Source organism: Carassius gibelio, chromosome B3, assembly GCF_023724105.1.
Source record: "Carassius gibelio isolate Cgi1373 ecotype wild population from Czech Republic chromosome B3, carGib1.2-hapl.c, whole genome shotgun sequence".
Classification (NCBI taxonomy): domain Eukaryota; kingdom Metazoa; phylum Chordata; class Actinopteri; order Cypriniformes; family Cyprinidae; genus Carassius; species Carassius gibelio.
Window position 1 is genome coordinate 11727872 of NC_068398.1, and position 17239 is coordinate 11745110.

At 36.9% G+C, this 17239-nt stretch overlaps 1 protein-coding gene across 3 annotated transcripts in view; it reads right to left on the minus strand.

Annotated features, from left to right (window-relative positions):
• Positions 1 to 271: 271 nt before the first annotated feature.
• LOC127953303 (inactive rhomboid protein 1) overlaps positions 272 to 17239 on the minus strand; it is a 57021-nt gene continuing 40053 nt past the window's right edge. For all 3 annotated transcript variants that reach the window (XM_052552436.1, XM_052552435.1, XM_052552437.1), the window contains 15 exons: positions 15006 to 15219; positions 14723 to 14929; positions 12091 to 12213; positions 11846 to 12006; positions 10410 to 10661; positions 10212 to 10323; positions 10031 to 10105; positions 9129 to 9290; positions 8934 to 9034; positions 8783 to 8846; positions 8568 to 8662; positions 8366 to 8441; positions 6864 to 6964; positions 4675 to 4828; positions 272 to 1328 (listed from right to left, as the gene is read on the minus strand). In XM_052552436.1, coding sequence (XP_052408396.1) covers positions 909 to 1328; positions 4675 to 4828; positions 6864 to 6964; positions 8366 to 8441; positions 8568 to 8662; positions 8783 to 8846; positions 8934 to 9034; positions 9129 to 9290; positions 10031 to 10105; positions 10212 to 10323; positions 10410 to 10661; positions 11846 to 12006; positions 12091 to 12213; positions 14723 to 14929; positions 15006 to 15219 — 2317 coding nt within the window. In that variant the 3' untranslated portion in view covers positions 272 to 908. The remainder of the gene's footprint in view (positions 1329 to 4674; positions 4829 to 6863; positions 6965 to 8365; positions 8442 to 8567; positions 8663 to 8782; positions 8847 to 8933; positions 9035 to 9128; positions 9291 to 10030; positions 10106 to 10211; positions 10324 to 10409; positions 10662 to 11845; positions 12007 to 12090; positions 12214 to 14722; positions 14930 to 15005; positions 15220 to 17239) is intronic.

The following is a 17239-nucleotide window of genomic DNA, read 5'->3' on the forward strand; positions in this document are numbered from 1 at the left end:
GTGAGATAAACTCATATTGCGAGGTGTAACTTGTGTAAAACTGAGATAAAGTCTCAATTATGGGAAATAAAGTCACAATTTTGAGAAGTCACTGAGATGAGTTGCAATTATGAGAAATAGTCACATTGCAAGATCTAACATTGCAATTGCGAGAAACAATATAACAATTGTGAGATGTAATGTTTTAAAAGAAAGTTAGTGGAAATGGGCTTCCATAATTCAGTGTTAGTTTAAGGTCTCGTAGACAAGAAAAACAGACAAACTTCAGAGGTGCAGGTTGTTTTAGCTGTATTCTGTAACAAGTGAGTAAATTGGGTAGCTAAAACACTACCCTTTCATAATCAACCATTACTCCATTAGAAGTAACACACAAATAAAAGAATATCATTTGAGTGCTCAACGTGTAACGAAAATATGGCAGTAGTAGGTACATTTATCAAGGCACCAAAGGTACAGAGTTTTTCGTCCCTGGATTCTGAGGTCGACTAAACAAAGACAAACCTACCCCTGACATGCTAAAACATAAAAAAGTACAACAATCAAATTGGAGAAGACGTGTTCTCCGTTTGGTGTACCAGTGCTTTTATTATGACACTGCCTTCTGAGACTGTAGTGTGAAGAAAGTTTTCGGGCGAGGGTGACCCTGTTTTCATATGATTATCAGACACCCTTATCAATAGACTACATAAAACTTTAGGGTATGTTAAAAAGCTAATTTCATTCCTAAAATGGTCAAAGTGGAGATCCAACTTACACTTGAGTATAAAACAACAACAACACAAGCATACTGTCCAAGTTCACAGAAAGGGCTTCATTTGGGGCGAGACGAAGTGCAACTGGATGAACACTGACAGATTGCAGACCAACGACCAATCAGATCCCTCTCCCCCCGAAGCCCCGCCTCTCCCTCAATGGAGGTGCGCATTGAGGTCGTACTTCTCACAGAACTTGTCGGTGAAAGGAATGCAGGTGAGCAGCTCGCACCACTCACACTTGATGGGATACACGTAGAAGAGCACCACGAGTCCCGCGAACAGGCCCAAGAACACCACCAGGAAGATGATGATCTGGCAGCGCTTGCGGTACATGTCCAGACGGCCGAAGCTGATGTATGGGAGGAAGGCGAAGGAGAGGAAGAAGCCCGAGATGAATCCGCCGATGTGGGCGAAGTTATCAATCCAGGGCAGCAGGCCGAAGGCGAACAGAAAGAGCACCACACACAGTAGTTTAGTGAAGGCCCTCCACGGCTGAGCCAGAATCTGCCAGCTCTGAATCAGCTCCACAAACAGACAGGCCAGGATGCCGAACTGAGAGCCAGCTGGACCCACCTAAGAGACGCATGGAGACAGTAAAGGAAGGTCAAGCTCAGTGCCAGAGATACATGAGTAAAACACCTTTCCCACCAAGATTGTGCTGGTTCTCTTAAAGGGATAGTTCACCAGAAAACTAAAATCCTGTCATGAATTACTCAGCCTCATGTCATTCTAAACCTGTAAGACCTCTTCATCTTCAGAACACAATTTAAGATATTTTGGCGAGTATCACATAAGTAAACAAAGTATTCTGTTCTGTGTCAGCAGCACTTTACGCAGATATTCTCGTCACTTTGTCAAATAATGGTTGAACTACTAATGGCAGATTGGGTTATTTTAACAATCTCCTTGTTTCTGAGCCTTTATCGTAAAAGGATCCTAGCTGTCTATGTGAGGGACAGAGAGCTCTTGGAATGCATTAGAAATATCTTAATTTGTGTTCTGAAGATGAACGAAGGTCTTATGGGTTTGGAACAACATGAGGGTGGTTAATTAATGACAGAATTAAAATATTTTGGGTGACCTATCCCTTTAAGCCCAAAGTATACTTCACTTTTTCCATGTATGCGAAGTTAAACGTAAAGTGCGCATGACGCAGATTTCGTCATCAGTATGGTATACTGTATGCGCACCATCTGATATTTGTTACCAGCGTGCATACTACGTATGCATACAGTATTGTTCAAAATAATAGCAGTACAATGTGACTAACCAGAATAATCAAGGTTTTTAGTATATTTTTTATTGCTACGTGGCAAACAAGTTACCAGTAGGTTCAGTATATTCTCAGAAAACAAACAAGACCCAGCATTCATGATATGCACGCTCTTAAGGCTGTGCAATTGGGCAATTAGTTGAAAGGGGTGTGTTCAAAAAAATAGCAGTGTCTACCTTTGACTGTACAAACTCAAAACTATTTTGTACAAACATTTTTTTTTCTGGGATTTAGCAATCCTGTGAATCACTAAACTAATATTTAGTTGTATGACCACAGTTTTTTAAAACTGCTTGACATCTGTGTGGCATGGAGTCAACCAACTTGTGGCACCTCTCAGCTGTTATTCCACTCCATGATTCTTTAACAACATTCCACAATTCATTCACATTTCTTGGTTTTGCTTCAGAAACAGCATTTTTGATATCACCCCACAAGTTCTCAATTGGATTAAGGTCTGGAGATTGGGCTGGCCACTCCATAACATTCATTTTGTTGGTTTGGAACCAAGACTTTGTCCGTTTACTAGTGTGTTTTGGGTCATTGTCTTGTTGAAACAACCATTTCAAGGGCATGTCCTCTTCAGCATAGGGCAACATGACCTCTTCAAGTATTTTAACATATGCAAACTGATCCATGATCCCTGGTATGCGATAAATAGGCCCAACACCATAGTAGGAGAAACATGCCCATATCATGATGCTTGCACCTCCATGCTTCACTGTCTTCACTGTGTACTGTGGCTTGAATTCAGAGTTTGGGGGTCGTCTCACAAACTGCCTGTGGCCCTTGGACCCAAAAAGAACAATTTTACTCTCATCAGTCCACAAAATGTTCCTCCATTTCTCTTTAGGCCAGTTGATGTGTTCTTTGGCAAATTGTAACCTCTTCTGCACATGCCTTTTTTTTAACAGAGGGACTTTGCGGGGGATTCTTGAAAATAGATTAGCTTCACACAGACGTCTTCTAACTGTCACAGTACTTACAGGTAACTCCAGACTGTCTTTGATCATCCTGGAGGTGATCATTGGCTGAGCATTTGCCATTCTGGTTATTCTTCTATCCATTTTGATGGTTGTCTTCCGTTTTCTTCCACGTCTCTCTGGTTTTGCTCTCCATTTTAAGGCATTGGAGATCATTTTAGCTGAACAGCCTATCATTTTTTGCACCTCTTTATAGGTTTTCCCCTCTCTAATCAAGTTTTTAATCAAAGTACGCTGTTCTTCTGAACAATGTCTTGAACGACCCATTTTCCTCAGCTTTCAAATGCATGTTCAACAAGTGTTGGCTTCATCCTTAAATAGGGGCCACCTGATTCACACCTGTTTCTTCACAAAATTGATGACCTCAGTGATTGAATGCCACACTGCTATTTTTTTGAACACACCCCTTTCAACTAATTCAACTAATTGCCCAATTGCACAGCCTTAAGAGCGTGCATATCATGAATGCTGGGTCTCATTTGTTTTCTGAGAATCTACTGAACCTACTGGTAACTTGTTTGCCACGTAGCAATAAAAAAATATACGAAAAACCTTGATTATTCTGGTTAGTCACATTGTACTGCTATTATTTTGAACAATACTGTAGGTTGCACATGAGCATTAATTGGTTTTGCAAAGAGAGCAACAACATTTTAATTGGTAATAACTTCTAGAAGAAAAACAGAGTGATGGACTAAGATGAAGCTTTCTTGAGAATGTGTCGATCGCCGGCATTTGTGCACGCTATCAAATGGAGTATAATTTGAAATACACAAAAAAAACTTGGTGCATTAGCCCAAGGTTTTCTTAAACTCGGGTGCACAAACCCCCTGGTGGTTCATGAACTGCAGGGGGTTTGTAAGTGGGAAAAAAATCATAGAAATGTACAATTAAAATAAATAAATGTAAAATAAAAACTTAAAAGATGGAATTTTCTGTCACCAATCATCAAGTGACCATTAGCCAACACACTGAAAATGTACTAGAAATTTATAAATGAAAATTGTGTTTACATCAGTTTTCTTTTTAGTGTATCAAAGAACCTTTAAATGTGAATGTATTGTTAAATTATTGAAAAATAAACTTAAAATCTTTTAAATTCAAATGTTTTGGTTGTCTTAGCTGCTCCCAAACAATGGCATAACTGTCTAAAATAAATAGATTTATAAATAAATAATACAAAAATTGGTGTTTTTTTTTTTTTTACATTTTCTAGTAAATGTCCATAAATAATTATGGAGAAACAGTAAGTAACACATTGAATTAAGCAGGAAATTGTAGCCAAAAAATATTCAAATTATTATGTATAAAAATAAAAACAGTATTTTTTAATCAATTATTAGAGCCAGCCAAAGGTTTGTCACAAATTAATAACATTCATAAAAATAAATTTGATCACAGGATATTTATAAATACAATTATTTATTTTTAAGCTTGAAAAATAAAGCAGCTGTAGCCACTGTGCAACACAAAATAAACAGGATATCCTCAAGTCATTGTGTCGCATCGAGTTTAGATAGCGTCACTGATTAAGAGATGGGTGATCCTGTTTTCTGTATGTCTAATATTAGTGATTTCTATTTCTAGACCAGAAGGTTTTAGGGGCCAGTTGTAGCACCCTAAGGGGTAGAAAAGAGGTCAAAATGCATGAAGTGGTGCTCACCTCAGCTCTGTAGGGGAGGAAGATGGCACTAGCCAGGTTTCCTGTGATGCCACTCAGGATATAAATGATAGATATTCGTAGCCACCCAGCCAACTTCTCTAAGTCTCGAAGAATTGTCATCTGAAAACAGACCGACACCAGGCAATGCAGAATCCTGTTTTCAACAGAAGGGGAACAGAGAGAACATTTCAAGCATGTTGTTTATAAGCTGCAATGACATCTTTATGGATCTGAATGCACCACAAACATTCTGACATAAACATTCCCTTCATACAAGATATGATCCCACTCTAAATGATGTCCAAGCAGACCACTGCCTGTGTCATAATTACACATCTGTCAGCTGTCTCATAAAAATGTGGCAAAGGCATGTCACAACAAGAGTCTCCACAAATGCTGTTATTATGAAATGCAATATGCAATGGCCACCAAACATGAACAAATACGCAACCGTAACCACACAGATCCTAAAACCTCAGCAGGTTCAAGGACGTTTGAGAGAGTGATGATAAAGGTGTGTGACGGTGGCACGTGCACAAGCGTTAATCTACTGAGCCGTCTTAAGGAAGGCAAAGAGCCAAAGTGCAGCTCAGTGAAGCACTCTTTTTGATTACTACTACAGATCACGCCATACTAAATAGCAGCATCTTCTCCAAGTGTCAGCTGTTTCTTACAGCAGATAATCTGATCGTATGCGTCAGCTTTTAGAGCATCTGAGATAAACAGTGCAGCATGGGATATGGTGCTTATGGGTAAAACATTCCAGCATGTGTACATAATTAAAACCCAGAGGGATTTTTTTTATAGCTTATGGGTTGTTCCTTCATTGCTCAAAAGATTTCACTGTTTCATTTGAGTATGAACTATCAACTGAAGGAATAAAAACAGAAACTCCCGAGACAATTGTTGACACTGTATGCATGAGTTGTGAGCTCTAATAATTTGGTCTGTGAGGATTTGATGAGAAATTTAGTCAATGTATCTGAATTGTCATTGCAGACTGTATTTTGGCAGTCTGAGCAGAGTTTATTAAACCTCTTCTGAAATTCTAGAGGAGATAGTGTACCAGTATCTGTATTGTTGCATTAAATGTAAAAATACTAATGGTCTTGGTTTGAATGTCTGCAATGTTTAGCTATGTGTAGCTCTTTGCCTTTTCGTTTAGCTGTTGTTGTGAATAGATGTTTTATAGGTTGTCATCTTGTTCTTGGTCTGAACTTACCTTTCATTTGAAAAGTTAAAACTTTATTTTGTTTTTGGTGTGACCAGTCTGTCACCACTTTGTCTTTGATGTTTGTTTTTTCATTTCAGCTTTGTCAGCTTGTCATTTTGTTTTAATCTGGGGTTAACAGACATTTTGTCTGCAATGTCCTAAGTTTGTAAATGTTTGAATCTCTGTTGGTGTCAACAGACATTTTGTTTTGCAAATTTGTGCCTTTTCGTTTGAAAAGATTGGTCATACGCCTTTGATGTTTTTCTTGATCTGAACAGACCTTCTATTTGCATAGTTTCACTTCTTTGTTTCGCTTTTGGTGTGACAAAATTGTCTTGTGATATTTAGCTACTTTGTTTTCATTTCGTCTACATTTGTATTGTTTTACTTAGTTGCTTTGCTGTAGTCATGAATGTGTATTTGTGAATTTCTGTTTTACTTTTGATGTATATACATGTTTTATTTGCAGTTTTCAATTTCCTTTTGGTGTGACTAGACCTGTCAAATGCTTTTCATGTTGTTATTTGTCTAAATGGACCTTTCATTTGCATAGCAGGTTTCATTGCAAGTTTTTTGTTTCGCTCTTTGTTTGACCTCTTCACGACCACGCAGTGATATTTAGCTTTTTCATTTTGTTTCGTTTCACTTATGTCTTTGCCCTATGTATGACTGAATGTTTATTTTTATGGTGATTTGAATAGACAATTTGTTTGGCAGTTTCTGCCTCTTTATTTGGCTGTTGGTTTGAATAGACCTGTCATATGCTTTTGTATTTCTCTTGATCTTAACGGACCTTTCGTTTGCATAGTTTCACTTTTTTGTTTCACTGTTGTTGTGACCAGTCCATGACCAGGCTGCCTGTGATATTTTTCCTTCTCATTTCACTTTTTTGTTATTTCGCTCTAGGTGTGAATGGAGCATTCATCTGCAGTGAGTGTTTAGTTTTATTGATGTGGACAGGGCTTCAGTCGCTCACCCAGCGTGCAGAAACAGTGAGAGCCAAAGGCGGTAGAACTGATCTGGGACCTCAGGGTTCAGGAAAGGAAGGAGGCCACACACATCATCCATACAGTGCACCTGAAAAGGATAGAGTAGTGCGTTTCTTTAAATTACAAAAATAGAAACATCCTGAAATTTTGCCAATAATAAATTAAATTGCATTTTCAGGTTTAAGACATTAGACAGTATTTAACACACTTTTAGCACTAAGTCTTAAGTTAACACCTGAAGCTGGCATATGCTTCAGACCCAGCCAAATCATGGTGTGCCCTTTCAGAGGACAACAGATTTTGCCAATGCAGAGGAGATTAGCTTGGCAACCTTCATGGTGATTATAGTGCACTAAGCATAAGGTAGATTTACCTTCCGTTCTTATTCACATTGCCTTATTAGTCTAGTGGGTGAGTACTGACAAGAGGTGAAACGTTCAGGGCTTTACGCTCGCTTGTGACCTGAACTGATCACAAAGAGTCACTGTTGAAAAGTTTGGGGTCAGTATGTTTTTTTTTTGTTGAAAAAAATGTATGCTTTTATTCAGCAAGAATGCATTAAACTGATCAAATGTGACAGTTATTTTGTAATGTCACAAAAGTTTTCTATTTCAATTAAAAAATCTGTTCTTTTTATCTTTCTTATTAAAGAATCCTGAAAAAAAAATCTAGCAAGGTCTTAAAAAGAAAATGTTTTTAACATTGCTAATAATAATAAACATTTCTTGAGCAGAAAATCAACAAATTACATTTTTTAAAATAAAGGTGCTTCACAATTCCACAGAAGAATTCCACATCTTTGTTTAAATGATTCCATAAAGAACCTTCAACATCTGAAGAACCTTTCTGTTTCACCAAAGGTTTTTTGTGACGAAAAATGGTTCTTCAGATTATAAAAAGGTAAGAAAGAGACGGTTCTTTAACAAACCTTTGAATAAATGGTTCTTTGTGGAACCAAAATGTTTTTTTTCTATGGCATTGCTGTGAAGAACCTTTATTTATAAGACTGTAGAATAATTTCTGAAGGATCATGGGACAATGAAAACTGGAGTATGATGCTAAAAATTTAGCTTTGCCATCATAGGAATAAATTACATTTTCAAATATATTCAAATATAAAAGTTATTTTACATTATAGTAATATTTCACAGTATTACAGTTTACCTATTTTTGATAAATAAAATGCATCATTGGTGAATATTAGAGAGTGTCAAATACGTGATTTTTTTTTTTTCTTTACCAAACCCAAACTTTTGAACAATAGTGCAGTTTTATAAAGACCTGCCAAACAATTCAATTTGCTTTGACTATTACTTAACAATTATTTATCAACTCAGACTTAATTTTTAGCAGTATTTGCTAAAATCGACTCATCGACTATAATTTAATTTTGTGATATACATCGCCGTTTCATAAGAAGTAATCATCAAATGTAGTTCAATATCTCTTATGGCACATATTTGACTGTGCTTTGCTGGTTAAGTCTTACTTGGGAGCAGAGGGTCGCCTCCTCATGGAAGTATCCCTTCATGAAGTCACAGTACTCCCTAGATGTGATTTCACACCTGCAAAGCAACACACCAGACCTTTCAAAACCCCACATAGCCACTAAGCAAAAACCCATGTCCACTAAACAAATGCATCAGCGCTGATCATGCAGTGTGAGAGTCAGTAGCAGCAGATGTCCTCACCTCCCTTTAGTGCCGATGCAACAGGGCCGGCCGGTGATAGTACAGTCAATATGAGGCAGATTGGTGTGGTTCCCAGAATTATATTTGGTGCAGATCTGTAATGCATAGGTTAGGATAATGTATAGCCAACCAACTCTTGCAACAAAGTACTTTAGCGACATGACTGGTTTTGTGGTTGACAGGGTCCTAAATGCTATTTTTGCTGCAATACTTACCGGCCATTTGGTGATATCATCAGGCCACTCATGAGGAGCTACTGAGGCCGGCTCTATACACGTCCTGCCAAAAACACAGCACAGTCTTGTGTTTGAGATGTCTCTGTGAAAAGTGTCAACTGAAGTACGGAGTGATGCCATGTTCCCTCACCTGGGGTCCTGATGACACACAGAGCCGTACTCCCGGTTCTTCCCCTCCAGCTGAGGAGTGCTGGGATGCTGAGGCCACTTCACCCACACAGCCAAAGTGCTCTGAAACAGAAAGAGGAAGACGTCAATGGCCTGACAGCTTCTCAGTCAGGTGAACAAACGTATAATCTAGAGAGTCTGCAGCTCCTGTACTCACAGAGCATTCCTCCTCTAAGGACTGCAGACAGCCAGAGCGGTCATTGCGCACGCAGCAAGCCGAATTTCGCTCCAGTTCTCGCTTTTTTTTAATCAGTTCGTGTACCTGGTTGTCCTGCCGCATACAAGGGGAGAATTTGGCTCCCAGATGAATCAAGGCTTCCTGATAAGAATTTTAAATGAATACGTTAGGAAAATGATTTGTTTGACCATAATCAGAGTTGCACTTTTGAGAGCTGAAGACACATCTGAAAATGCAATGCAAATTTAAAAGTATGTTTTAATGTTTTAAAATAAAAGACACAAAGACTGCATTTATTTGATCAAAAATATTATTGTGAAATATTATTACAGTGTAAATTCACTAAATTCACATGACACTTCAGAAATCATACTTATATGATGATTTTCAATGTTGAAAACACTTGTGTTGCTCAATATTTTTGTGGAAACCAGGATGCAATTTTAAAAGATTCTTTGATGAATAGCAAAAGAATTAAAAAGCAGCATTTCTTTGAAATCTAAATGTCTTTTCTCTTACTCAATCATATCAACTGAAAGCATTTTCTGCATTCTTGCTGAATAAAAGTATTAATATCTTTAAAGATAAATTAATTAATAATAAATAAAAAATGTAGTGGTAGTGTATAACAGAAAAAAGTGATTTAATACAGACTTTTGATACACATCATCAAAGTATTTAGGAAGTAACCACAAAAACTGGAAAGTTCAGCAATCAGCTTTCAGGTTCGTGATACATGATGTTTTTGTGGATACTTTCTAAATACTCTGACCTGAGAAAACTGATCATCAAGATCGTTTTTTAGACAGAACTTCAGATCAGATATGTGTTCAATGATAACTTAAGCTCCTGCTCATTGACTTTAGAGAGGGATGACTCACCGAACTCGGTCCAATCCAGAAGTTCTCTTGTTGCACAAATTTAACGTTTTCATAAACGCCTTTATTTCTTAGGACCTTTGTGGGGGGAGAATCAGAAGTGTTGACAAACACCAGATTGAGGTAAGAAACAGGAATAGAGCGTCAAACATGCTGGACCTTTTGAAAACGTAGCAGCACTCACCGAATCGACGGTTTCATGCTGGGAGAAGCCCACTGGTGCAATGCCATAAATACACACTGCCAAAATGGTGATGAGTATGTGAACAAATGTCATCCAATATGTAAAGAAAGGCCTGAAAAACAAAATAGAAACCACCTCACATTATAAGCATCTCTAAAAGTCTAATAGAAGAGTTTGAGCTGAACTCAGTTCTCAAACCTGTGGTCATCCATGTCCTCTATCTGTTGTTTCACGTAGCTGTCGATGCGCTTGCGATATGTTCGATTTGTCAGCTTTCCCACCATGCCCAATCCATATGGCCTCTTCTCTCGTGCGAAGAGCTTCTTGACTGGCACGGCTATCCGTTGTCCTCTCCGCTGACCTTTCACACTCACTACCTCCTGCTTCAGGCGCACTTTAGGGGGCGCAGATGTTCCCTCTTTAGCCTTCCGCCAGCCGCGCTCTAGAGGCCTGTTTGAAGAACAGGACAGAATTATAGAGCTTTTATATTTTACGTTAACGTTTATGTATTTAGGAAACGCTTTTATCCAAAGCGACTTACAGTGCATTCAGGCTATACATTTTATTACCAATATGTGTGTTCCATGGGAATCGAACCCACAACCTTTTGCGCTGCTAATGCAGTGCTCTACCACTTATTATTACATTATTATATAGTCATAAAACAATACCTAAATCAGATTAATTCATATTTTATTTATTTTAAGATCTTATTATGCCAATAAATAGTCATCAAATAGGATGATTAATCTCCTGTGAGGAATTAACTGCATCCGAAAACTGCTTTTTCTATGCTTTCACTACTCTTAAATACACTTAGCAATTTTTGTTATAATTAATATATTTTTAATTTTATTATTACTTTTCATTATATTATTAAGATATTAAATATGAATATGAATTAATCATATTTAAGTAGCACAGGTGTATTTGTAGCAATAGTCAACAACACACTGTATGGGTCAAAATTATAGATTTTTCTTTTATGCTAAAAATCATTAGGATATTAGGTAAAGATAAAGTTTCATGAAGATATTTTGTACATTTCCTACTGTAAATAAATCAAAACTTATTTTTTTGTTTACTAATATGTATTGCTGAGAACTTAATTTGGACAATTTTAAAAGCATTTTATATATATATATATATATATATATACACATCTCGGCCAAATTTTGTCCTTATCCTAACAAACCATACATCAATGGAAAGCTTATTTTTTCAGATGATGTACAAATGTAAATAAATAAAAAATACTTTTATCTCTGGTTTTGTGGTCCAGGGTCACAAATATGTTTTCACTTCTCATATATACAATTTTATAAACGAATACAGTATATTTAAAAATGTACTTTTAATATTATTTTATTAGTATTCTTAAAATATGAAATATTATTCTTAATTAATTGCATATTAAAATATTATAATAATAAAAAATATATATAATTTTGAATTATTAATATGACATATATCTGTAATTAAATGATATCGCATACTTAAAAAAAGTATTTTAAACAAAGTTAAACTCTCTAAATTTCTCTGCAATTAATAATCGTCTACTATACGTCTTGATATAGCAACACGATCACTGTGGGAGGGAAAAGGACATCATATAAATGCTTTGTGAATCTCACAGCATCAAGTGACTCCTCTCTAACTCGCTTTTATCCAGCGCGCTGCCCGTCAGCTCCGACTCGTCCAGCTGTTTGCTGTCCACGTCTTTCATGGTGGAGTCTGATGGAGACTCAAACACCTCATCGTGAAAGGTGGACATCTCCTCGTGCATCAGGGCGTCCTGAGGCCAGACACACCATAAACACACACACTCCAAAAAGTCTCCAAAGAGCAAATGCATGTGCCATTTTTCCGGTCTGCTTACCCTGGCGAAGAACGATGTGTCGAGTTCATCTGGAAAGTCCACAACATCTTCCTCAATAAAGCTGGCAGGTGTGAAGCTGCGCCTGTGAGCTCGTCTTAGTGTGCCCTCACGCAGCGAACGACCCTTAAAACACACACAAACAGAAACTTTATCAGCATAGTTTACTACACAGTAGAGAACGTACTTGCTATAAATACCTTAGACTATACACTAAGAAAAAAATCAATACAATGTGACTGAGACTGTGTTGTGAGACCTTTGAACTGTATATTCTGCTTCATGTTACTGGTCATTTATTTTTAAGAATGAATGCACACATTTGATTTATCTGAAGTGTCCTCATGAACTCAAACGACCTCAGATGACCCTTCGCTAAGCCCCACCTTACAAATGTAACTAAACAATCCTGCTTAGCAGCTGTTCTCATTCGACGTTATCAGACAAGCTTCTGCTCTGCTCTAATGTAGGTCTGTGTTCACTTATAGTGAACCAAGAAGCTGAGACAGGATGTAGATAAACCTGCATATAAATCTGGAAGGTCATGCTGTGAATTAAAGATGTGTTAACTATGTCTGGACACAAACATTTGCTCCAAGGTCAGCAGGGAATAGTGACCATTCACTGGCCATTGGAAAACCTCTATTGGTTATTTGCAGTCATTTCATTTTAAATTTTTAAAACAGTGGGTCTCATTCGCTAACCGAAAAACTGTATATGAATGATTCATCAAAAACTTTAGTACTAAAATTTGTTCTAGATATATGAAGGAATTTAGGAACAACTGAAACCACACAAACACAATAATCACATGCTCTGGATGGCTTTATAAACATAAACATTTAATCTTAAATATGTTTCATCATATAAAGAGAAAGTATGAGATGAAAAGTTGCACTGTAGAGACCCTTATATGAAGATGTTTTCAATGTTCACCAAATTCATTAGCATTAGAATGAGATTAATAACAAATGTCTGTGAGTATGCGTTGTCAAATTAGGTAGAATTGTTTTTTATGTGTTAGAGAGTTTGACTCCTAATCCTAAGGTTGTGGGTTCGAGTCTCGGGTCGACAACAGCATGACTGAGGTGCCCTTGAGCAAGGCACTGAACCCCAACTGCTCCCCGGGCGCCGCAGAATAAATGATGCCCACTGCTCCGGGTGTGTGTTCACAGTGTGTGTGTGTGTGTTCACTGCTCTGTGTGTGTGCACTTAAGATAAGTTAAATGCAGAGCACAAATTCTGAGTATGGGTCACCATACTTGGCTGAATATCACGTCACTTTCACTTTCATATGAATATTTCATGCAGTTATTAGCGAATGAGACCTATTGTTCTAGAATTATTTAACAATTTCTTCTAAGCTAAAACCGCAGATTTAAATCCGCAGATCCATAAATGACAAAATCTTGAATTATTTCTGTGGGATGTTTTAAAACATGTCAAACATGAATTAGCAAAGGGTTAATAGACCATTAATCAGGTTAGATGCCATACTGAATTTAACACAGCTGAAAACGAGGCTGTTACAGTCTTTACAGTGTCACACACTGTCTGTATAAAGAGCTTAGATCACATAATTTGCACATAATTTGTTTTGGTCTACTAAAGTTAAACTACAGTACAGTCATTTTAACACAGTGTACTTCAGTCCCTCACAGCCTCGTTTTCATTCCTGTCAAAAATTAAAGTTGGCACTAACCCGACTATGGTCAATTATTTTATGACTTTTTTGTTTATTTTGTCACAAAATGTAACTACATTATTGTCCAGATCTTATATTACATTTGGACATAACGGAGAGAGGGGCTCAATGTAACACCTTTTGACTTCCTCAGTTTGTGTAATTCCACATGGGGTTGAGAGCATAATTTTTTTTATCCACAATAATTGTATCCTTGTTTAGTACAAATACGTCGCTTTGTTTCATATTTACAGTGTGTAATTATTTTTATGTTTTCCCTCAAAAATGGAAGTTAAATGTGACAACATGCCCCATAGGTGGGGTACATTGTAACATCTGAGGGGCATGTTGTAACATCTAAAATGTAGAATCTTATTTTGGGGTTTGACAATGAACACATGGCAACCATGCTTGGGACGTTTCTTGAAAATAATAACTTCTGAACACTAAACATTGACCGTCAGTCTTTATTCACCTGTTTCTCGTGGTTTCTCATCTAAACTGATAAATAACAGATTGGAGATTAAAATAACAGCAGATTTGAGTCATTTTAAATGAATACTAACACCTGAGATGAAAAATGTACTTAAGCCGGAAATGTACTTTTACTATAGTAAAATAAATGTTCAGTGATATCTGTAATATCTCTTCATAGTGTTGATATGGCAACTAGTAAATAACACAAAATGTGTTTTGCTGTGGAAATATTAACCATGTGTGTTACAACAAAACAAACTAAATCTGACTAAGAAGGCATGAAGATATTAAGATGTTATAGACATTAACATCATGATATTTTGCAAAGCTCATCTGAAACAATGTGTGTTTTGAAAAGCGCTACACAAATGTCTTGACCTCTGACCCAAACCAGACCAGAAACTAGTCTAGTTATTTCCAGAACATTTCCAAATGTACAAAGTCCCCCGTAACACAGGGTCTGATGATGCTCACCTTGACCAGAGCCGCTGCCGCCCTGAAGCTCATCTTGGCCACAGACTCGCGCTTGCGTCTGCGTGGGATGCGGTTCAGGCCCGAGCGGGAGCTGTTGAAGGACCAGAGGGACGCCGCGCCGGGGGTCATGGGAGTTTGAGGCACACTGAAGCCATCTACCTCCTCCACCATGCGAAACGCACGTCCTCGTGCCAACGGGTCCACAATCTGAACCAAGAGAGCATCGTTAAAAAGAACAACAGGTACACACAAAGCACTCCAGTGATGACTTCTGCTACTGTACCTTCTGCATGCCATGCTGAGATGAGGGCACATACAGAGGCGGAGGGGTTTCTGTGCTGGTCAGGGAGATGTTGTCCTGGCTGGGCAGCTCCATCTCACGGATCACCTGAGGCTTCAGCTTGCCGTAGCGCATGCTGCAGTGTCGCAGACTCTTCCTCTGCCATTTCTGCGTGGCGTCGCCGTCCTTACTGACCCCGAACCAGTCCGCCGTGCCCCTGAGAGCGATCGACACAACCCTTGTTCAGCTTGAGCTCGCTCATCCCCAGATCACATGTGATCCCTGACTCTCTCGTGTTTCCCTGCACCTGTGCACTAAAGCATGTTCTTGCACAATATCTGGACACCGCAATGGTAGTTTCCACAAATGTGTGTCACACTGTCTCCTCCTGATTATGTACAAATGGAATCAAGGAAATTTGGGTGAGGTAACTCTAACAAACTTTTAAGGAAATAGAGATGGGGCATGCCCGGGCATGCTTCAGAGTAAAGTCCTGTCACACAAATGAACCCATGCGCACATACACACTGAGGAACATTAGGCTGGAGTCTGACCCGTCTGCACAGCTGCTTGGCTGTCATTAAAAAAACTAAAAAACTAGGGAAACATCTGTTTCATAATGTCTAAAGGTTGACATGTTTTCAGCTATGACTTGTGTTTCAGTCAAACTGATCAAATGATATAAACCAGTATAAAATAAGAATAGAAAGTTCAGCTGTCCAGCACTGCAGCCTCACCCACAAAATGAATCACATTTTATGAAATGAAAATACTCTGGGGTGGTCCATTACAAAAACACACCATGGTAACTATTACAACAACTGGAGTTGAGGAATTATAAATAGATTTTTATATTTTCTGAAGAACAGGGGTGGTTTCGAGATACAGAATGAATCACAAACAAAAAAAAAAATATTAACCATAAATTGTATGTGCATTAGATTTAAAGAACAGGCAGAATAAATGAAGGAAACTAATTGCAACTATTATTAATATTATTATTATTAATAATAATAACAATAATAATAATTATTATTATTATATTTTATCTATTTTTATATCATGACTACTATTAATACTACTGTATTATTATTGTTTACTAAAATAACAAAAAAGAAACATATAAATAAAGAAATTATCAATATACTGCTTTGACATAATAATAATAATAATTATTAATTGATAATAATTAATATGGGAGGCCATTCAGTGTCTGAAATTTTCTATCATTATGTTTTATTTATTTATTTATTTTTCAGATTTCAGTTGTATTTATTTTATATATATATATATATATATATATATATATATATATATATATATATATATATATATATATATATATATATATATATATATATATAAATGATTATGATATCTCAGCAGAAACTATGGTTAACAGAGTACTTTTTGTGTGTGGTAAAGTTGTAATTGAGAAGTCTAGGAAGTTACACATTTTAGCCAACATTGTATGGGTCAAAGTGATCATGTTTTCTTTTATGTCAAAAATCATCAGGATATTAAGTAAAGATCATGTTCCATGAAGATATTTTTTAAATTTCCCACTGTAAATATATCAAAACTTTATTTTTAATTCGTAATATGCATTGCTAAAAACTTAATTAGTAAAAATGTAACTGCAATTTTATATTTTATATTTTTAACTGTTTAGTTACTTAAATATAAGTAGTTTTATTTTTATTTCTTGCATATGATCTGATTTTCTAACTATTTTTATTTTTTTCTAAGATTTTCAAATAGTTGTATCTTGGCTAAATATCGCTCTAACAAACCATACATCAAGCTTATTTATTCAGCTTTCAGATGAAATCTATCTAGATTAAAAAACTGCCCCATTTAAGTCCAGGGTCACATACCTGATTGTAAAATTTTAATAAATACTATAATGGTATAATAATAAAAATAAAACAACACTGGTTTGTATATCCATTGTTGTCCAGTATGAACTACACTGGCTGTCTATAAATAGGACACGGTTCACTAGAACACCTGGATCAGCATCACACACACACAGAGTAATCTAATCTCATCTTTCTGACTCACAGGGGATGGCAACAAACATGGCTCAAATTGAGGCTTATTCTGTTTCATCTGAAAGAGTCTGGGCACACCGCACAAGAAACCTGAAGATGAATGTGTCGTGGGCTCATATAGCGGTATGAAGTATTGGAATGTTTTCTGTGATAAGCTCAATTCAGTTTTGGCAACAATGTGCC